This window comes from Dermochelys coriacea, chromosome 11, assembly GCF_009764565.3.
Source record: "Dermochelys coriacea isolate rDerCor1 chromosome 11, rDerCor1.pri.v4, whole genome shotgun sequence".
Lineage (NCBI taxonomy): Eukaryota > Metazoa > Chordata > Testudines > Dermochelyidae > Dermochelys > Dermochelys coriacea.
Window position 1 is genome coordinate 23,375,892 of NC_050078.2, and position 24,249 is coordinate 23,400,140.

The 24,249-nt window shown below is 38.5% G+C and overlaps 1 protein-coding gene across 3 annotated transcripts in view; it reads left to right on the forward strand.

Annotated features, from left to right (window-relative positions):
- The window catches only part of ARHGAP15 (Rho GTPase activating protein 15), a 450,542-nt gene that overhangs the window by 39,473 nt on the left and 386,820 nt on the right, over nucleotides 1–24,249 (forward strand). For all 3 annotated transcript variants that reach the window (XM_038422842.2, XM_043505082.1, XM_043505081.1), the window contains 2 exons: nucleotides 19,825–19,899; nucleotides 23,868–23,929. In XM_038422842.2, coding sequence (XP_038278770.1) covers nucleotides 19,825–19,899; nucleotides 23,868–23,929 — 137 coding nt within the window. The remainder of the gene's footprint in view (nucleotides 1–19,824; nucleotides 19,900–23,867; nucleotides 23,930–24,249) is intronic.

Below are 24,249 nucleotides of genomic sequence, written 5' to 3' on the forward strand. Positions count from 1 at the left end.
ATTCCATGAGGTGTGAGAGAAAAGTCCATTATCCCTTTTGCTTAACTCGGGGGGGGGGGTACAAGGAACAGAAGGTGTCCATTCACAGACCTTTGATGGTCTAGAATGTGGTGTTATGTTACTCAGCTGAAAATGTATCTCCTGTTCCAAATTTACAACCCATTTTCCCCAAGGCTAACTTTTTTTTTCTGTTCTCCCTCTTTACTTATGTTTGTTAAATAAAGTAAATGGATTCGGGAAATAAGTGTTGTTTATTGAATAGAAGCAGTGGGCATGGGTGGGGGGTTGGATTTACAGGGAAAGTGATACAAGCTAGGTGAAGCTTTGGGAAAGCACAATGCAGACAAGCAGCTCACATTACTGAGACTCATTATTGAAATGGCTTTTCAAAGCCTTGCGGATATGCATTGCCTCTTGCTGTGCTCTTCTTATTGCCCCGGTGTCTGGTTGCTCAGAAATGGCTGCCATGTGATCTGCCTCAACTGCCCATCCCTGTGGAAAATTTCCGCCCTTTTTTTCAGCGATATTATGGAGCACATAGAAGGCAGCTATAACCATGGGGATGTTCTTTTCACTAAGGTCCAACCTTGTCAGTAAACTTCTCCAGCGCCCTTTTAAATGACCAAAGACTTGCTGAGCCTATAGTTGAACTGTTCCTTACTTCTGTCCAGACAGAAGGTGTATGGCTTCATAAGCCATGGGAGCAAGGGGTATGCTGTGTCCCCCAGGATAACTACAGGCATCTCAACATTGTCAGTGTTCATTTTGTGGTCTGGAAAGAAAGTCCCGGATTTCAGCTTTTTGAACAGACCCAAGTTCCTAAAGATGTGCATATCATGAACCTTTCCCGACTGTCCTACGCTGGTGTCGATGAAACGCCCCCTGAGATCCACCAGCACTTGCAACACCATTGAAAAGTATCCCTTTCATTGTATGTACTCTTTGGCAAGGTGGTCTGGTGCCAAGATGTGGATATGCTTACCATCCCACCACAATTAGGGAATACCATCGCTGCAAAACCATCCACTATGTCCAGCACATTTCCCAGTCTCACTTCATAGCAGAAGTCGATTAATGGCCCTGCACACTTGGAGCACAGCAACTCTCACGGTTGATTTACCTACTCCAAATTGATTCCCCACTGACCAGTAACTGTCTGGTGTTGCAAGCTTCCAAATAGCAATCACCACGCGTTTCTCCACTGTCAGAGCAACCCACCTTTTTTTGTTGCTGAACTGTGGGGCAGGGGAAAGCTCTGCACAAAGTTCCTGGAAGGTGGCCTTCCACATTTGAAAGTTCTTCAGCCACTGTTCGTCATTCCATACCTGCAAAACGATGAGTCCCACCAGTCAGTGCTCATTTCACAGGACCAGAAATGGTGCTCAACAGAGTGCAGCTGCTCTGTGACTGCCAGCAGCAACTGTGAATTGTTTTTTTCAATGGCTTGCAGCAGGGCTGCTTACAGGACATCACTATATTCCATGCAGCGGACCCTACTTCGGCTCTGGAAATACTGCAGAAGAAGGTGCAAGGTGTTTGAGATGCTCACAGCAAGAGTGCACAACTGAGCAGGCTCCATGCTTCTGGGGCATGAAAACCACTGGATTGTTTGCTGTTTATATGAGAGAGGGAGGACAGTGCATCATGGGATGCTGACACAATGTTCCCATTCGCCCCTGCGACAATGTTTTGGTCCCATGAGGCATTGCACAAACTTCCCAAAACACACTGTGGCAAGTTGCACTTTGGAATAGCTATCTATGAAGCACTGCTTTGTGCATCGATGCAGGCATGTCTAGGGAGGACACATTCTATTGAGACAATGATCATGGTGTGGCCACGCACAATCGACTTAATTAATTCGGAGGCTCAAAATTGAATTAGATAAAGTCAACTTAATTTGGTAATGTAGACAAGCCCATAATGTAGCCTTTGCTCCATTTCCCAAGATCCACACGGATCTTACTTCTGCTGTTTGAGCAAACTCCAGTGGAAGGAGTTGGATGAAACTGTGCAGGGACATGTTCTGGCTGCTCATTATTTATTACAGTTTTAGTTTTAGGTTTCAGAAACAATTAAGGAAACTGCTAAATATGAAAATAATTCTAATTACCTGTTAGTTGAGGTTATCTGCTTCACATTATTCAAAACACAAATTGTGTTGACACTTGTACCCAGAAATGATAACTTAATAAACAAAGTCAAGATGCCTCATAAATAAAATGCTACTCTTTGTTGGTTATATTCATTCAATATGAGCTACTCACACCAAAGATATCAAGGAAATTATTTTTATTAAACTCACAGTTAACAACAGAAAGATTAGGTCCCAAATCTCCAGTGAATGATGCATTTCAAACAACAAAAATGTAGGAGAATTAAAGAGGTGAGATAGTTGATCAAAAAACACTTCTAGTAGCAAAAAAAGTCAATATATAAGGTTATCAAACTGATTCCCAATACGCCCAGATCAGCTCTTTAATGAGATTTTATTATTCAGGAATGATGGCCTCAGGTTGCACAAAGTATTGTATTATCTCATAAATTAATGCAAAATAACCCAAACAGATCACCTACCTACTCACTGTTAAGCAAGTATCTGGGATCCAACCAAATCACTAATGTCACCTATGCAAATATCTGTCACACAAGTGTTAGGTCTTGTATTTTCTAGGGAGCTACCAGTTTTTGAGAGGTACAGGAGGAAAATTATTCCTGATTGTTGGAGTGAGATTCATATGGGGAAGAGACATTGAAGATCATGGGCACAATGTAGCGCACAGCGATTATATATGATGATGATATTTAAAACAAATTGGGCCTGTGTTTACTGACCATCACTATTTTCCAGGACTCTTGCCTTCTTTGAAACCATACACATTCCCCACTGTTCCCAAAGGCTCATAGCACATAGATAAGTGTCATCAGCTATAGAGCTAGTATTAAATCCAAGGCCTTGATCTTATGCCATTAAAGTCAATGCCTTTGCCATTGACTTCAGTGAGCATAGGATCGAGCCCTACATGCAGTGGCTTTTTTAAACATAGGCTGAAAATGTCTTATATTGTTTACAAAAATAAAAATATTCTTATCAGAAAGTCATTCAAGAAAATTATAAAGAAAAGTAAAAGGTAACATTTTCAAAAGCACCTAAGTGCCTTATGAACCTAATGACTATTTTCAAAAGAGATGTAGGCACTTAAAGATGATTGCAGATCCCTACCGATAGGGATGTTTTGTTGTTGACCTTAGTAGAGCCAGGATTTCACCCTAAGAGTCTACAACCATGTCTACACTAGATACTATGTTGGTTAGGGGTATGGTTTTTACAACATTTTTATTCTGGAAAAAAAAGCTTTAGTGTTGATACAGTTATATCACCTAAACAAGTGCTTTTGATGGTTAAGCTCTTTTGTTCAGGTGGCAAGTATAAGCTATACCAGCAAAATCACTCTTTTGATAACATAAACTGTTTCCACATTAGGAGGGTTTGCTGGTATATTCTAGGCATGTCACTTGTTAAACAGGGACTAAGTACCTTAAATCACATTTTGAAAATGTTAACTTAAATCTTACACAATAAGGTGTTAAGGAAAGGGAGGGAGAAAAGTGGAAGACTGCACCCCTGTGTCACCACTAGTGCTAATGATGCAGGTAATACAGGACCATTTTCTACTGTTTCTCTTTCAAAGTGCAACTTTACTGCTACCAAAATGTAGCTTTTCTTTTTAACTGAACGTTCTTTTAACACATTCTTGTAACGTCAATGTTATGTCTGTTCAGCCTTAGCTCCAGGTGATTGTTTTCTGCTTGGATTATACTCAGTTGGCCAGAATTTAAAAAAAGCTCAGCAGAAACCTGTTCCCACTGAGAACAATACATGTGTGTTTAATCTAATTTCCCTAATCTGGATTGTCTGTCATATTTTCCAAATGACATGTAAGCAGGACTGTAATGCATACTACAAGTTCTGCAGCTCTCATCATCTCTAGGCAGCTCCTCATTTTTAAATTTTAGTGGGTGAAGAAAGTACAAGCCATCTTTGCACGTGTATAACTGTACTGTTCACTTCAGCAGACAGCACCAACACAGACCACAATATTAACCTCAGAGATGCCATCATTCTTCTCTGATTCATGTTGTGTTGATGAGCTGCAAAAACTTGCAAAATCCATAAGAATAGAAGCTGCAGAGTAGAGTCTGTGACCATTAACTGTCTCTTGTGTGATATTTTTCCCCTGTTTTCACTCTTTGACATTGAGACCGAGCTTTGTTCCTGACTTTTAGCCCTTGGTTGTAGAATGGGGAGGTGAGACATCACTGAGATGTAGAGCACACATAATAAGAGAAAATGTGTAAAAACTGAAATGACATGGCAGCTAAAGTAGCTTGTTGCTCACCTTGGAAGCATGTTTGAATAGAGAATGAGAGGTAAATTGTGATATGTAAAAGAATAACACTTGACAGGATGTATGGTTGTAAGGTATACAGATGCTCAATCATGTTGTGAGGCAGAAGGCTAAAGGACAAATGCCTTCGGTGTCCTCACAGCCGAAATATATCCTTATGACCGTCAAAGCAGATAGTGTTAGACTCATACAAAAATCACTTATAAAGCATATGTAAGCAATTTTCAGAATAGAAGAGAGTCCAAAGTGTAATTAGCATGCTTTTAGTACCTACTATACTTTCAACCATTATTTTAAATATAACGGCATACATTTTCAGAAAAGCACACATAAAATTGTGCACCTGCTTTGCATGCACACTTACCACAGATATATTCATTCTCATGGATTGAATACAAAATAACCAGTTATATGTCTGTCTGGTCATTTGCTCATGTACTTACTTTAACTGCTCCTGCAATTAGGAAGGTAATTGTGTGCATTTTTCTGAAAATTTACACCAATCTCTAGTATATGTGTGTGTGTGTGTGCACATGTGTGTAAAATAAATCACTAGTGTCTATAGGATTAGAATTAGGAGCTATTTTTCAGGACAGCCTCAGTTACTGTGTCATTGATAACTAAACTGTGGCTGAAATGGCCCTTTGAATACCCCACAGAAATGCCTTTTTAAAAAATGTATTCAGAGATCTGGATGATTAGGGGGCTGGAGCACATAATTTATGAGGAGAGGCTGAAGGAACTGGGATTATTTAGTCTGCAGAAGAGAAGAATGAGGGGGGATTTGATAGCTACTTTCAACTACCTGAAAGGGGGTTCCAAAGAGGATGGGTCTAGACTGTTCTCAGTGGTATGAGATGACAGAACAAAGGGTAATGGTCTCAAGTTGCAGTGGGGGAGGTTTAGGTTGGATATTAGGAAAAACTTTTTCACTAGGAGCATGGTGAAGCACTGGAAGGGTTACTTAGGGATCTACTTCCTTAGAGGTTTTTAAGGTCAGGCTTGACAAAGCCCTGGCTGGGATGATTTAGTTGTGGATTGGTCCTGCTTTGAGCAGGGGGTTGGACTAGATGACCTCCTGAGGTCCCTTCCAACCCTGATATTCTATGGTTCTATGATCTGTTTAACTCTGATAATTAGTTCCATGTAGAAAATAGTTTTGGAGGCACTTTCTATTGCAATGTATAGTAAATCACTGAAGGAATTAGGATCCATTAAGCCTCAAGTCTCCCATTGTTATCAAATGGATTTAAGTGTATAAGATTAGAGAGATAACACAGTGGGCCTGATTCTCCACTACCGTGCTGCTTATGTTGTGTTTGCCTGTACAAAGTGACTGTAAAATGCTGCTTTTCTGATTTAGCAGCATTTTGAACACTGGTAAATGACAATACGAGGTGCAAAGCTTTGGAAAAATCAAACTCTTTAATTTTTTCATGCTGTTTTGTTTACTTTTTAAAGAAAACAGATATATTGAAACAGTAGTTCTGTATCTTTCTGATATACAGTATGACACAACATAGTTCAGAACAGTTATACTCAACTGTTGAGGAGAAGTCAATGGTCAGTAAAATGCTTGACCATAGTGGTTTTATATATACGATGAAGCTTGCCAGACTCAAGCTTTGATGAACTCTCAGTGCAGGAGTCCAGATTCATGGGCCCGCCATCCACTCTTTCTCTAATCCTAGACATTTTAAGGCATTGTAGGTTCTAACTGATACCTTGAACTAGGTCAGAAGCAAATAGGTAACCAATACAGAGCATAGCACATTGGTGAGATATGCTCATTGTGGCTTGCCCAACTCAAAGATTGCTTGCACCAGATGAAGCTGCTTTTTGCTTTTCAAAGATTACCACAAGGGAAGTTCATTGCACTAATCTGCCTTTAAGATTATGAAGGTTTTGATTACCATTGTGAAGTCTTTATTAGGGAGGAACAGTCACAGAGTGGGCAGCTATCGGTCAGAAAAAGATACTTCATCTCATTGCTGTCATCTGGATTTTAAGTGTGGCAATAGATCAAATGTGACTCTAACTCCAAGCAGAGGTTGGACATATACCTCTAATAGAAATCCTGCTGCTAGACCAAGTACAATCCATTAGATATTTTTCCATCTCTATTCTTCTCGTTATTTGAGCTAATTCTGTGCCATTCTGCTCTCATTCATGTTCCCTCTCTTAAAGAGTGGAAAAACAAGGAGAAAACAGTAGCAAGATGTTGTTTTGAAGCCTTCACTAGACATAAGAGAGAGACATCAACACACTTGTAAATAACCAGTTTGTCACACAAGTTTTGTCCCCTCCCACAAATATGTATCTATACTTCTTGTGACTTTGCTGTCAATACAATCGCAATGTACTGAAATGTGTTCGAAGTACTGCATTCATACACCACAGAATTTTCTAACAGCAACAGATGTTTCTTTTTTTTATTACTTGTAAGTTGGTTGACTTTTCTATCATTGCAGTGCAAGGACAATCAAATCAGTGGCAATTTCCAGTCTGTTTAGATGCTTCAGAAGTTTCAAACAGAATAATTCCATTTCTTCTTTTCTTTATCTACTATATTAAGGATATGTGCCTATACTGTCAGTGTCATGCAGCAAGCCGAAAATCGGATGAGTCCAAACAGTTTATATGCATGGACTACTTTTCTGGAATCAGTACCAATGGGGCCTGTGCCCAAGGGCCCAGCCAATTGGGGGGGCCCGGAAAAATGGGCACCCTCATACCCCGGTCCCGCTCCTCTACACTGGCCCAGTGCTCCTTCTGGAGAGCAGGATCGGGGCGCAGGGGCTAGTCCCACTCTGACCACTTGCCTGGTGCTCCCGCCAGGTAGTGGGGGAAAGACCCCGCACCCTGACCCTGCTCCCCGACAGGAGCACCAGACGGCCCCATTTCTCCAGCAGGAGCACCAGGGGAAGGGAGGGACTGCAGGTAGAAGGGGTAAGGAGAGGGCCCCACTTGCTCTGACCCAGGATCCCAAAACACTGTAATTCACCTCTGCCCACAAGCACAGTACAGTATATATTACTACTAAAAGAAAATCTAAAGTCCATGGGAACATTTGGAAAGGAGAACTTATTGAAGGCGCAACAAGACTAAGCTACAAGGTGCCTGTGTCCGAGGACTCCAATGGGGAACCAAGTGTTACTCTTGCTGCCTACATCTGAATCCAAGCTGTTAACATGTTGGAAAGGGGTCCTTTGAACTAGTGAGATAGGTTGACAAGGTAGATTATGAAGCTTGCCAACCCAAGAAGAGAAGGGCCACCCAAATATATCATGTCCACCTATGGAAAGCACAGAAAGACTGCATCACTCCATTCCCTCCTGAGCCCAAACCCAGCCCCTCTACTATAACAGCTCCCTATCCATAGACAGTGTCAGTTGGGAAAAGACTTACAACCCAAACAGGAACAGAAGTTACACAGGCTCATCAGTTTTCAGTGACCTCAGGCCAGACTCACCTAGTATTCCACTGTATAGAGACCGAACCTGGAAAAAAAGTATGAGAAAGTGTGAGACCACTACCCAGAAAAATGAGAGGCTGTGAAACAAGAGCTACATGTTAACCATGCGAGTCATCAAAGAGCCACACAGTGAATGGCAGAGTCCAATAATACTTGTGCCCAAACCAGATGGCTCAACACAGTTATGCACAGACTTTCAAAAAGTGTATGCAGTATCCAAATTCAATGCCAATCCTAAGCCATGAGTCGATGAATTACTGAAAAGGCCGGGGCTGCCAGGTACATATCCATCCTTGATCTCACCAAGGAAAATTGATAGATTCCCCCTCATTCCTGAATATAGACTGAAGTTGGCCTTCTATACACCCCCACCCCCCGGTAGCAGCAGAACCCTAAGGGAAGCAATAGAATCACTCAGGCGTGACTGAAGCCCACTGCATACAACTTGGCTGAGCCTCCTTTGAACAACTAGGGCAACAGAAACTGTAGGCTCACTGCCTAACCATGAGCTAGTTATCTTACTATCCCATTACAGTAGCAATCACTGTTACCTGTGCGGTTTGCTTCAGTGTTCAAATTAGGTGAAAAACTAAGAAATATAATAGAAAAAGTAAAGGGAAAGACAAACATTTGTGCTTTTTCTAGTACTGCAGGCTTCCAGGTAGAGTAGGAAAAAAGGAAGGAAACTTCCTAACAATGGTTTTCTGTGAAATCCCCCTTTCACTTGAAAGGAGACTTTAAATATAGTACTTATAAAAGTTGGTAACCATTTTTTCATATTGATATTATAATAATGCTTAGGGAGCTTGTAGCTGATTTTTTTTTAATCTTGTACCATGGGCTAAGGTTGTTGCATCTTCCAGATGAGTGCTGGGTTTCTTTTAAGCAATACTGAGACATTCTTGCTAGATGACAGGAAATGATTTGATAAAGAGGTGAATGTCAGCCAATAGGAAGCATTTGGAGGATTCCTCAATTTGCTGGTTGAAAGAGGAGGGAGAGTGTGTGGTAAAGCAGACAGACGTCTACATATCCTTATGTTCAGTGGTACCCAAATGTTTCATCCCATCTCTGTTTTTGATCACTAAAGATTTCTGGCAAGAACAACATTAAATCAGGGGTTCATGAGTTCTGACTTTCCATAGTGCTAGGAGATAAAACTATCCGTGAACACTTGTAAGAACATGGTGTCTTTGAAAATTCTTCCACTGACAAAAACAGAATTCTTACTGTAAATGTTTTGCAATGTTTTTCCTCTTATGCCATGCAGTCAACCACCTGATTGGTGAAAATACAAGTAAAGATACTTGAGGGTATTAACACTGATCTGTTCTTCTTTCTAAAAAAGTTGAACTAAGCTTTGACTTCAAAACAAAGCAATTTCCACACTTTTACATGTGACAGTTCTATTAGAACAACATTTGAATTCTTTGGGTTTGGTCAATGGACATTCATATAGACTTTCTTGGCTTGTGTATCAGCTAAATATAATTTGATTCTGGAGCCATCAGTTTTTTGGCACTGCTCCAGTGAAATTTGGAGTCAGCAGATTGACAACATGTCCAGACTAGAACAGATCAAGTAGTCACACATCTGATTCAGCTGAACATGCTCAAAGACAAGCAGGATGTCTGCACCACTGTAGCACTTCAGTGTAGTCATTACCTATGCCAATGGGATGGGTTCTCCCATCAGTGTTTGTAATCCACATCCCCTAGAAGTGGTAGTAAGATCAACGTAAGAATTCTTCCACCGACCTAACACTGTTTACACTGGGGGATTAGAATGAACAGCTAATTTGCTCAGGGTTGTGGATTTTTCACACCCCTGAACGATGTAGCTATGCCGATATAAGTGTGACCAGGTGCCTGGGATGGACCACATTGAGAATGTCAACTCAAGGCAAACTGCAAGAAATAGGGCAGACATTCCCCCAAATGGGTGGTTTATTACATAATTAGATTAATCAAATCAGTAACAAAAGAACTTCTGCAGTAACACATGGGTTAACCAGAAGCCAAACACAGTTCCCTTTTGGCATTCTAAAACTTGCCTCCCATCCAGGCAACCAAGTCTAATATAGCGAGAGGTTATTGAAAACCCATTTGACCATATATGAGGTTCTTACTGGTCCCAAAGGATCAGATACCCCAGATCGATAAGTATCTCAAATCTTACCCAAATATCACACTGTCAGCCAATCCTTAGTAAATAAACTAAAGATTTATTAATAAAATAAAGTTATGAATGGTTAACAGATCATATACATACAAATGATTACAAAGTCCTTATATCAGGTTTGTAGCAGTGAAAAAATAGACTGCTGGCTTGTAAAGTCTCTCTGCTAATTTCCAAAAGATTGGAAGGTCCTCAGTCCGTAGTTCAAGATGCTCCTTTTAGTTGCAAATCCACAGTCCAGGGAATCAGAGCAGAAAAGAGGCAACATGGAGATGTTTCTGGTGTCTTTGTATATCCTCTGCCATGTGCATGGAAATTAACTGTCACAAACAAAGCCCATTAACTGTCACAAACAAAGTCCTGTCTGTAGAAAGTTACTGGCCCGAGTCCAGGGTCACATGAGAATACCACATGACCCTACAGGCTGAATCACAGGGAGTGGCCATTAGCTCCTTGCTTTCTGAGGCATCCTCAGGAATTGCTATCTGGACAGGATGAGTTTCTTCAATGGCCCATAGTGAAAGTGGAGTGTCATTGATAGGGCATCAACACACAGCTGTCTAGCCCTAATGTAAATTCTATCTGATGTGTTGTATTCCGGGTTACACCCAGGTTTAGATACAAGTGCATAGCCAATATTCATAATTCAGATAAGAAGATGATGCATGCATATAAACAGGATAATCATACTTAGCAAATCATAACTTTTCCATTGACACCTTACATGATATGCTTTGTACAAGATTTACGGTACTTGGATAACAGGGGTAATATCAATTATATAAATGGTCACCTTTAATCAAACTGCATGACAATAAGATCCCAGGGTAGGCCAGCCCTAAGTTAGCCACAGTCTTCCACTGCCTTCTAACTGCATCTAGAGTCCCAGTCCAGGATGCAGATCCAGCCATATATTTCTTATGTCTCTGTTCCATCTGCAAACAAGCATTTATAATCTTTGGAACTGGAGACTGGTGCATAACAAGAATGCTGGCTGAAAGCAAGAGTCTTAGAATATTCATTTGAAAATATTCTCATTTTGAAATCACTGATTTCCTTCCTCCTGTTTTTTAAAAGTTTCAGTCATCTAGTCAGGGAACAGAAAAAAGTGCAATGTCCCTTTGGTGACTAATCTTACACAACCAACAAATAACAATTAGGTGAAAATATAGTTGTAGTGAATATTTGCAAATCAGCCCTGGGCTGAAATATATTTGCATAAAGTGTTTGCTATTGAAATTATTTAACCAATATATTTGTAAAAATTAAAGTCTATGTGTGGATAATTCACAAACAGAAAAATGTTTTATTTGTCAAATAAACTATTTGCTACATTAAAGTCATAAACTCCTACTGTATGTTAATCTACTATAAACTAAACTCTGTCTTTGAGAAGAAAATGATGTTTTATTGTTAATGGTATTGCTTTTTACTATAACATCCACAGTCAGGTTTCTTCTCAGCCCTAAAGAACATGGAAAAAATCCCTTGTTATGTGTTGCCCTTGTAAAAGGACAACACACAACTTGTTATTTGTAAGGGTTTATTTGGGTTTATTCTATTGCTGCAGGTTTTTGACTTTTCAAAGAAGAAGTAGCAATTTAAAATGCAAGCTCTATTGAATTAGCTTCTTTACTGGCCATTTTTATTAGTGCCATTGTTTTCTGAGAGACTGCTTTTTTTGCAGTACAGTAAAATTAACTATGTACCTTTGTTAAAAATCTTTTGACAGCCCCAATGCAGTTGGATAGCCAAGGTAGTGGTTTCAGCACAACCTGTCAATCTCTGAGAAGAGTCTTTGTTATCTCTCTGCATCTTCCTATCTCTTCCTTTTTCAGTAGCCCTTGTTATGTTATTTTTGGCACATAAATGTCCACAGGTGTGATTAAGTGTAGGGTAGCATGTGGTATCCATGCTGCAGTGCTATAACAGAGGAAGGACTTCCTAAAGAAAAAAAATTATCACTTGCAGTATTTTTCAGGCTGCCCATCTAAGCCCATCATTGCCTGGCACCTACACACTAAGGGCAAGGATCCAGCGAACTTGTGAGTGGGCACCATGCCATCTGAGCAGATGGGCATGGAAGTAGGCAGCCAGTAGACCATGTATGTGCATCAACTGTGGGTGTTGAGGGCAAGATTCCCAGTGGAGAATGTCCAAACAGCTGTCTGGCCGGCGCCAACGTGCCTACGACCAAGGAAAAGTGCCATCCCTAAATCCTGCTGAGTTGAATTAACCTTCAAAAATAAAAATTGCTTCTGCAGTAGCATAAGGTGAGCTTTTGGCTTGTCTAACTCTGGGAGAATGAATTAGGAGGGCAAGATAAAGAGATACATTAACAAAGCATCTACTAGAAAGGCTTATGTTTGTAGGTCTTAGAGTATTAAGAATACTTCTTATATATATATATATATATGAGTATATAGTACTTGCAGATCTATAACATTGTGACATTATTATTAACTGTTCTTCTTCCAATAAGGCGATGCTTACAGAAATTACATTAAACCACTATTGTAATACATTCAGGTTTTAGTGCAACTGTTATGTAATGGGTTTTTGTATATGTAGCTTTCAATTTTTAAGGACTCTGTCTGCCCATCTGCCTTGAGGCTACCATTTTGGAGAGCAAATTCAGTTCAAAATAGCTGATATAATGAATTAAACATACTGAGTTCTTTCATGGAGACCATACATTTCTTCTTTTTCTACTTTGTTGTTTTAATTAAAATAATAATAAATTGGACAGAGAGTATACTGTTGCTTTCTGTTTTTAACAATTCATGTGAGCTGCTGCTCTTATAGAAAAAACACATCAAGAAATGCAGAGTTACACATGTGACAGGTGAAGGCACAGTGTACGAACCTACTGTTGAGGACTCTATTCCCTTGGTGCTCCTCCTGTTACTTCTGTTTCATATCCAGTTTCACTAAAGTACCATCCAACCCAAAACACCTGCAGTATTTAAGAACAGCATGGTATCTGCTACTACTAATCTACTAACCAAAGGTATTAGGGATGTTATGAACAATAGAAAGGCAAACTGAAGAGGGCTGATTTATGGATACATGTGTATTATTAATGTATTTTGACTTGTTTTCACTAGACGAATACTATTTATTGAAGTGTATAAAGATTACAGTATATAATACAGGGGGGAAATGGATATCAAAACATAAAAAGCCCCCCTTACCTCTCAAGTTACTTATTGGTTTACTGATTGAAATGGTCAACTGTGCAACCAACCTGTATTATATTTAATGTAGATTTAGATCTTGACCTTTGGGTCCACTTGAGAGGCACAGGGTGAAGAAAATAGGGGACAGAGGGAAATATGGCTGTACTATCTATGTGCTTCTTCAACTCCATGGCTGACAGGAGCCAAAATAGCCCTGACATAAATTAGAGCAGCCTTAGGGGTTCTCTTACATGGACTGGTAACAGCCCTTGGGGACTGTGCCTTCTCCACCATGCATGATCTGGACATGGTTCCTAAACCAGAGGGGTTAGAAAAGAGTGACTTAGAGCCTGCTTCGTGAGATGGGGACTCCTTCAAGGCAGGGAAATTATCACTTTCCCAACTGGGCCAGCTTTAACCTTTGCACTGCCAGAGAGGTGCAAAAGGATCATAGTTTGGGCTGGGATTTGATTCTTAGAATCAATGTATTGTAAATTCAAATAAATAACTAATGTCTGATATAGGAAGAAGAGGAGTTCTTGAAATAATTCTAAGAGACAAAAATATCAGATAGTCTAGCAAGAACTTTGGGGAGAAATATGGCACAGTTTCAGTGAACCCCATGTTTTGGAATGGAACTCATAATTACTGCTCTTATTGTCATCCAGTACACCTTAAGGATTGACCTTATTACCTTATTACCAAATTTAACCTAGGACCTGAACATTTTTGTATTCTTACTCCTATTGACCAAAGCAGCTGAATAAATGTGGTTACATTAGGAGTAAATTGATTGTTAGGATGCTTATCCAGACTAAACCTTGATCCTGTAGAGTACTCCCTTTTCTACTAAATTTCCTTGATATAAAATATGTACCTTTATAAGCTTAATATGAAAAAGACTCTCTCAGTGTGGAAAAGGTTTATAGGACTCTGATTTATAAGTGATCAAGAGGTCAAGAGAAACAAAATCATTATCATTATTCTCTCACACTCAAGAGATCTGAACTGAATATAGGGAGCAGGGTGCTTGAAGGAGACATGCAGAGGGAATGTAACACAAACCTATTTTTTCTTGAGTGTACAGATTCTGGTGACAATATGTAATATACTCAAATGTGTGAGGACTGTGAAATGGTTTCCTTATTAAGTGATGTACCGACAGATTCTGGTTCCTAGCAGGCCCACAAAAATTCCCTCCAGGAAAATCCCTGTTCCTTTGCAGAGAAGTCTTAGTCACTTCCATGGCACCATCCCTCTACCTCCTATGGATCCTGTGCAGCCTCTGTTCATGGGAGAGGGGAAGGCTAGGAACAGCACGGGGAGAAGTGAGGCAAGATTCAGGTGACATATATCATTCCTCCCTCTTCCCATGAAGCCACGCGGAAAAGGCAGGACAAAAAGTTAATCCAGCCTTATGTTGCATTAAGATTTCCATCACCCTCTCTACCTGGGGGAATTCCCCTCTCTACTTTATAGGGAGTCCCTAGAGCAGCAATTGCTGGGGATAATCCTGACAGGGTGGCTCCAGTGCAGTTCTCTTGGAGTTATGCTATGAGGAAATCTGGGAATGCTACAAGGGCTGTGGAGCTTGTGCTGAAGTTATCAGACCCTGAGGACTTGCTGATTCTGGGGAGAGTGCAGGAGCCATATCTTAATAGTGTGGGTCATCCTCATTGGATGGAATGATTAGGGATGGAATTCTGGTGAAATATTCCAGATGAGTAGGAGATGGCAGAAAATTCCATAAAGGATCCATTCACAGAGGTGGTGGTTTGTTCCATAACCCCTAAGAATGGGTCTTAAACATTAAAAATATATTTTATTTGGAATCCAGTAGTAAATTTAGATGTTTCAGTGTTTAACATTTGTCCATAGATGGTGCTATTAAGAAATTGACTGTAAATTATCATACCTCTCTGTCTAGGAGCTGCCGATCTCTGTGGTATCTGAGTGACTGCAGATGAAATGAATCAGTATCATTGAATCCGGATTATCTGCCCTTCCTTTGTTGTATGGAGGGAGTAACAGAAGTTTACATGGCTAGTTTTGTCTCTGTACAGCAAATACAAGCTGCAGCTGGAAAGTTCAATCTTGCAATGCACTGAATATGCTGGCCCTGATCCAGCAAACCACTTAAGTACATGCCTATGTGTGTTCCTGGATCAGGGCCAGGGAGCTTACCAAGTGCAGTCCCAATTTGGGGTGTTTACAAGGGATTCTCCATTATGGAAGTTGCAATTTGATTTTGATGTAGTAAAATAATAGACATAACCCCTGGAGAGGTCCCTTAAAAGGGAGGTCAAAACTTGGAGAGAGTGAAAATATCCTTGCAAAAAACTTACTAAAACATCCAAAAAAATCTCTTTCTTGGTGGCGTGAGACAAGCATTTTTGAGGAAATTTTTATAGTGGCAAATCATCTTAACTCTGTTAACCAAATCAGAGTTTTATATTTGGGAAATCCTAGTGGTCTGCAGGCTGAGATTCTGGCAGTATGCTGCAAGGTAGAGCTTGTTGGGTGAATAATTCACAGCAAATTATTTATTCAACAAATTTAATCTCTTTTTCTGTTTGTGAATTATCCACAAACCTCTTACAATTACCTGGAATTTGCTTGTTCATAATTATTCAGCAGATAATTCCAGGTAATAATTCTTTGTAGATTGTGCTTGAGCAGTTTGTTAGGAGACGTCCATATTTGAAATCCCAGCTGTCTTGGTTACTTTTGGTTAGACACAAAGATCAGATTATGCTTCTGTTCATTGCCAAAATGAGTCAGATTAGAATCAGATTTCTAGTGTGAATACTGAGTCCCAATGCCCCTTTTTAGGATCTGGGTTCTGCTGTGATAAAAGAATAACGAGCAACGAGCTGTGTTTTGCTAGGATTGGTTTATCGTCACAAAGAGTGAACCTGCAAAACAAAGCATATTATTTTCAGAAAACATCTTGAAAACAAATGGGAACACAGAAGGAAATTAAATTAGAGATCAAGTAATTGTAAAAGTTCAGGTATTTTATTTACATTGAATTAATTATGATAAATAGTAGCTGTGAGGGAGTTATCAGTTCCTACTGGGGTAGCAGGCATATTTTACCGCATATTTTATGTGTTTACACAAAGTATGACACTGGATCATTTCTTGGAAGCTAGAATAACTCCAGCAGTAGAGGGATACCCTTTAGCTAACTGGGGGGAGGAGGGGAGAAGAAGTTGCTGAGGCTGAATTTAACAAAACCAGACTTGCCCACAGACTTGCAGGCGCTCACTGAGTGGAGTTTTAATGCTGCAGGTGACATTGTTGCTGACTGAAGAATGTTCATCAAATCAGAAAACTGCTGATAAGATGACTTTCCTTGAGATTCCTTTTAGAACTACTCTTATAAATCTCTGCTTTTCATAACACACTATGGGATGAGATAGAGATGTTATGACAGATACTATTTAGTTTCAGCTTGACTTTATTAGGATAATGGGGTGCGTGGTATTGGGATGGTGAATTCCTAAATCATGCCCCTTATTGTGTACCTATAAAACAAGAATATCTTGGAACCAAATTAATGGAATGTAGCCTTCTCTAGATGCATGTACACAACTCTTATAATGTGCCCCTTACCATTGTTAATAATCACCTAGATTTACATAAAGCAAAATTGGGGATTTATTTGTAAATTTTGTTTCCAAAGCAGCCCTCTGTCAATCAAGTGGTCCTGTTCAGAACAGATTCCTACTGACTAAGAGTATATTTGGGAAGCAGTGATGTAATGTGACCAGTAAACTGCTTTAATAGATGGGATATTTACAAAATATAAATATTTATGTTCTGATGAGTTTTTAGACAAATCTCCACAGTATGCCTTTACTTCTGTTGGGAGTTTCTGTCAAGATGCTTTGATTCAGTTTATGGAGATCTGAATAAAAGAGTGGCACTATCCCTAAACCAAATGCCCACCAGGAATTACAATGGGTAGAAAAAACTTCGTTTAAAGTTTTCTTTCATTTCATTTGAGAGCCAGATGTTTGGGGAAATTTCTAATGAAAGTGTTGGTTTAGCTTGATTCACTGTAGAGATAGGCCACAGATTCAAAGTCTAAATCTAGATTCAGTTTTGGGGGCTGAAGGAGGTTCTTGTCTGAATTACATTGGAATCCACCATTAGTACTTGACATGATTTCATATTTTCTACTTTTACAGAAACTTGGGTATCATTTCCACAAAACTACTAATCTATCTATCATTTAATAAATAACAACTAAGAGTCCCTTTCTCTCTTAACATACATGCAGCTTCCATTAATGTTTCTGGTGCTGCATGCACAATGAAGGTTTTTAATTAATATCATAATGGGACAAGGAAGTCATCTATATCTGGAACTGGCAATTGTTGTTTTGCTTTCTGGAAATCTTTTGAATGCAGTATCTTCTGTCAGTCTGTTTGCCTGTCTTCACTGCAGAGGATGTCGGGAGATACCCACATCAGAGATATCCTTTTTGGGAGACAGATCTGAAGTACTATCCCATATTAATTTATCAGTATAAGAGGTTTTAGAACAAATTGATAAATGCAATAGTAATAAGTCAGCAGGACCAGATGGTACTCACCAAGTTCTGAAGGAACTCAAATATGAAATTGCAAAACTACTAACTGTAATATGTAACCTGCTGCTGAAACAAGCCTCTGTACCAGATGACTGGAGGGTAGATAATGTAATGCCCATATTTAAAAAGGGTTCTAGAGGTGATCCTGGCAGTTACAGGCCAGTGAGCCCAACTTCAATACCGGACAAACACTTAAATAAACATGATTTGTTGGGGGAGAGTCAACATGGCTTTTGTAAAGGGAAGTCCTGCCTCACCAATATATTAGAATTCTTTGAGGGTGTTAACAAGAAAATAATAATTAGGTGTGGAGAGAATTATATGATCTAGACCTGAATAGTTTAGTTATATGTCTTGTGCAGTATATAGTCTCCAGATTTGTAATGCTGAAGATAAAGAAAAAAAGATAAATTGCATTAATTTATTTTGAATTTATACACATGCCTCTGTTTGCATTAATATTAAGTTCAATCCAAAATCTAAATAGAAAGAACACAGTCTTAGAAGTTCTCTCAATAGCATCAGCAAATCATTCTTGTTTACCCTACATGCTAATAAAACAGGAACATGACACTCCTGAAAACAAGACTGCAAAATACAGAAAATGTGGTCTGACATATTTTTCTCCCCAAAGGAGGGACTGCCACTAACTAAAGTATTTCTTATGAAGGCTCGATTGCTTAAGATGCAGAATATTAAGAGAGAAAAACACTTTAGGACACAGCCATGTCACCAGCTGTTACTCACCCTTAATGAAATTGTTAAGTGATATTCTTTATAAATAGGTCAGAGAAACTTTTTGAATTGTGAAGAATGTTTATCTCTTTATCTGAAAGATTTGTATTAAATTTATAACTGGTCATTCATTAAGCTTATTAGCTCTGACTAGGAGAGTAGAGCTTTATCTAAGATATAGATTTTGGGGCTTAAAATGTTAGTGGTTACATATAAACATGAAGGAAAATTGTGCCGGAAAATATGGGATCATAATGTGGTTGACTGTTTTTTAAGGGAGGCCCTACGGATTAATTAAGAACAGTTGGTAGATTCAGATATTTAAATATAAACACAATACATTATGGCTTTTTGTTAGCTGTGTTTTAGTAGGCAATAAGAGAATGGATTATGGGGAATAAAATTCAGGCCAAATTTGATTTTTTTTCTTGTTTTGGTTCCAACTCCCAACTGTAAATCACCCTCTTTTGTGTTTAAACTCAATTAAAGCACAACCAACTTTTGCAAAAAGACCTGGCATATCTTTGGGTAACCTGCCTGAGTTTCAGGTTTGTAGGAAAACCTGAACGCAGGTGAGTTTTAGGTTCATTGTGAAAGATTCATGTAGCTCTGATAATTTCCGAGGGTCATGTGTAAAATGTTTCTGTCAGTTACAGTTTTGTACATTTTTCTCCTGGGAAAGAAGAGGGGAAAGAAATTAAGGACCCAAATATTTATGTAGCTTTCTAGTCATGGAAGTTTGAGGGATAGCCATTACAATTGCTGGAACATATTAGATACATTAGGTTCTTTTCCCAGTTCTAGTCTATCTCCTGTTTCTCTCACTGACTTGTAATGTGGCCTTGGGCTCATCATTAACTTCTCTGTACTTCAATTTCCCTATCTGTTAAATGGGGATAATACTACCCATCTTTTAAAACTGCTTTGAGATCCTGTGAATGAAGTGTTCTATATAAGCTCAGAAGGTGTATTTATATGCCAGTTGATTTTAGTTTAATTTGCCAGAGTTGCATTGCAAACATTAGGACTAGATCCTAAGAATGATCCTAAAGTCTGTTCATGTTCAGTGGGAACCAGGTTTTCAAAAACTTGATTTTTTATTTAATATATAGAATACACATATACATATACACTCACTGCCCATGTCCTGTCAACAAATTGTTTCATTCTATCCTTACATGTAAACCTTGTTTGATTTGGTAAATTTATATCAAGCTGATTCTAAGTTGTAAATTAATATATTTTCAGATATCTCGTCATAGAAGGAATCATTCCCAACATAACTTATTACTCACAGACATCATTAGCCCAAAGGAACAAACGGTAAGCAGTTGTATTACAGAATCTATGTAGTGCTTTGCTTATTTACTTTAAATGTTTTTAATGGAAATATAGTATGTGTTGTATTAAAGATGAACACTTTGCCTACAGATGCTCTGTATGCCTTAATATGTTAAGGGGGTAGAAAGAAGCAAAAACGTGTGGAAAGTTTGTTACTCAATGGAAATTATAATGTTAGAAATGACAAAGCACTTTAGTTAATGATATACAATGTCAATTTGCTATTGACTTAGTAGCATTATGCTGACATTTCAGCAATACTAATAGTTGGATTTTAATGAACTGATTATATTTCTTTTCCAAAAATTATTCGTTTGGATTAGCAGACTAAGCAAAATTAAGGGAACATACTACGTGTGAATTTGTTTTTAGTAATGTTTGAAATTTAGTGAAGCGAAAAATATATATTGAGAAGAGTGAAGCCAGTTTTCTGCCTTTGCCCATGCTACTATGTTTTAACTTCCATTTTTGTACATAATTAGTTACCTGTAGAATTTTGCTAGAGAGAAACAGAGGCAAATGAAAAGATTATATTTTTATAAGAACATTAATATGAAATTCAGAATCATCCTAGTATCTTATTTTTATGCTAATTCTTTCAGGGTATTTTGGATTATTCTCTCAACCTTTCCTCAGCTGGAAAGGTGCAGGAAGGTCAACAACTCAAAAACAAATGATGGATATTCATTGAGGCAGAAAGAAAAGAGAGTACTATAAGGACATTTCATGATTTTGTAACCCCATGTCATCCATCAGATGAAGGGCTGAAAGAATAAACTGAATTGTCCTAGAAGGATTTCTGTGAAATCTCATAAGATAAGAAAAGGGACATTAGCAGATGCACTGTGCAATATATGTGCATATATTTCTTTATAGGGTATATGTATATGTAAAGATAGAGTGGTACCTTTAAAACCTTTTCAATTGCCTTGGTAACTAAAAAATGTTACTGTAGTATTCCCTTGGTATTCCCTGTACTAATTATGGGGAATATCAATGAATGCTATGATAACATCAAATTATCAACGACAGCTGTAACATTTTTAAAGGCAATCATTGTACTTATTAAATCAGAATAATATATAAGCAACTACCATATATAGAAACAAGGAGCCTTCTGAATATTACCTGGAGGATTTCTAGTACCAGGATAAACCATGAGATTTGAATACTAGTTCTTGTGTTTTTGAAATATTTAAGTTAGAACTAGACATCTAAATTAAAACAAGAGATGGGTTTCAGCTGTGCAGTTTGGATTTGAATTCCCTAGATCTCTCAGTTTGGGTGGTGTATTCATTTGCTGTGCCAGTTCAGGATTGTTAGAGAGAGAGATCTGAGCAGCAACTTTCTAATCTGGAAATGAATCTTGTTCTTAAATCCTCCAAATTTTAGGATAGGGATTGTTCAGACTGAGTACTGAAATTCAATATTGCTTCTATTTCTGTTTGAATATAATACCAATCTAGATATAGCGATAGGCAAACCTTGAAATGATCAAAATTTGGGTCTGCTTTGGAGAAGCGATCAACAACTTGTTAATTAGTAAAAGCTTCTCCCAACTGCCATTTCCAGGTGGACGGAAATATTTGGAGAATAACCTTCTCATCTGAAATTTAGCACTTCTGGCCCTAACTACACACTAGAAGTGTAAAGCAACAAAAATTTAAGGCTGAGAAGTGATGGAAAATGATCTAAGGGTTTGTTACAAGTATGATTGAAAAGTACTGGGGGTCAGTTTTTACTTTATCTGAAATTATTCCCCCTTCTCTAGCTAGATGGAGCAATGATGTGATTCTGCCGAACAATGCCTGTGTTCCTAAATGTTTTTTTCTCTCTACACTCCATATTGACACCCAGGGATTTGCATGGAACATCCAACAAGGGATGTGGTAAATTTATAAATCAATATTGGATGTTTTTTTTTCTAAAAGATATACTCTAGGAATTATTTTGGGGAAGTTCTATGGCCTGTGTTACACAGGAGGTCAGGCCAGGTGATCACAATGGACTTTCTGGCCTTGGAATCTATAAATGGAATAAGTGCAAATTGTAAAAAAGGCACACACAAATTCCTATATGGTCAGCTGAGGATGTCACCCAAAATGTTGTTTGTAAGCATACAGATTTTCAGTATGCATGTGCAAATATGTATATATATGTACACAGTACTGTATATTACAAACTAAAACTCTAATGAGAAACTGAAGTACCCTTTGGGAACCATTGTATACACTATTCTGTTTATATAGTCATATTTTTGTACAGTTAGAACAGACTTGTATATTTGATTTTATAATCCTCCCTTATATACAAAGCATGTTTTCTATTGCTCTGTATAACCCTGCAGAAGGCTAAAGCCTATCACAGTTTTTAGGAAATCATCTGCTCCACCCTGATCTGTGATGACTCAGCAGAGACTATAGGAAGTTACCAGCATCCTCCTGGGGCGTTAGTTCATAATGACTGAAAGTTAAGACATCTTCTAAATCACCTGTCTCCCTTCCTGCACCATTTAGGTGTTCCTTGAATTGTCTTTTCCAAGTACTGACCCGATTTGATCCTGTTTAGCTAATGCAATCTGATGGGTTCACAGGTAATGGTGGTTTAGCTGAAGGCCAAAATAAAAGTTTCTTCAACATACACTAGAACAATTGGTCAAATCCCTCAATAAGGTGTGTTTATTTTTTGTTGCACTGCCATCATAATCTGGCCATAAAGTTGGTGAAACCAACCCCTCAATCTCCCGAGTATAAGGATGATCATATAGCGCCATAGATCTGACTTAGGAACTCTTACACTATTGAATTTCCTTGCTGCTTGTTTAACAAATAAAATGGGGGGGGGGAGTGTGGAGGGGGGAGTGTGGGGGGGGAGTTTGAGGAAAGGAGTGAGCCAGGATGCCCCTGTGCTCTGCCAATCCTCAACTGTAATTTTGGCCCCTTTTGAGTGTTGCAGCCTAGTGTAATTTAGAGCAGTCCTTAGACTGCTCTAACACTGCACAGGAAGAATTGGCTTTCACAGAGCAGCACCAGGATTGGGGAACTACAAAGGTGAGGTTTAAATCACATCTACACACACGCATTTGTGCTCTGGCCAGTTTGGCCTCACTGGATGTTCTAACCCAGTTTTGGCAGATACATAAAAGTTGTGATGTTTTAATCTGTAATTCCAACTCAAGATTGTGGTGGCAGTGATGAGCTACTTACAGAGTGCTTTCCCTAGGTTATATCACTAGAACATTTTGGTACAATTGTAAAATTAAGGACAAATGCTGCCCTCACATGAACATAAACAATTCCCATTTGAGTGTGACCTTTTAATGGCTGCAAGAGGCGAGGGCCTTTGTATTACATGTAATACAAAGAAAGACAGCACCACTAAAAGCATAATGCTTTTCTGCACCTTACAAGAGTCTTGATTTAGTACTGACTCAAAGGGAAAAGTGCCACCTATAGAGGTGCACCTACATTAGATAATCTTTTGGAGGTCTGCCATTCATATATCTGACCCTAGGTAGCTTAGAAGAGCTAAAAATTGCACAGCAGAGGGTGCTATGGCTCTAGGATAAAATATGTTCTACATAGCTTATAAGCAAACATAAAACTCCTGTAGACGTTTCATATAACTGAAGATGCATTAGTGAACCAATATAATACATTTTAACCAATGTTTCATGTATAACCAGAAACTTTACTTGCACTTAAACAGGTTTTTTTTCCAGATTTAATGTTCAGAGTTTCTTTTCCATTTTATTACTATATATTTGATTGACATTAAAGATAATTTGCCAACACTTAAAAAGAACTGACCAGAGATAACTAAAATAAGAATAAGTGATAAAGTGCTACAACACTAGATGTTCCTATATACAGAGTCTTGTAGCATGTACTAAATAAATTGGTTCATATTAATAAAAGATAGTGTTATGATATAAATATTCTTTCTTGCAGGTAGTGGAAAAAGAAGGATATCTTCTAAAAGCTAAAATTGCAGATGGAGGCAAGAAGTTAAGGTATTGTGCACTTTATGTTGTGTCAATTATATAAATTTTAATCAAAAGTCATATGGGCCATATCATGAATATCAAAAGTGGCCAATGTCTGGCATACAAACCAAATGCAATCCACAGTTTTACTATTCTGCACATGGGTGCTCTCATGTTTAATATGTTGTTGTAGCTTGCTGAGGCTACAGCTCTCAGAATATAGTTGATATGAGCTGCCAGGCTATATTGTATGATGTGACCATGAGCCCTGCTTCCATATTAAAAATGGGGACAGCTGCAATTCTGTTCCATTTTATGCACATTAGGTGCAGCCTTTGGGCTCTAGG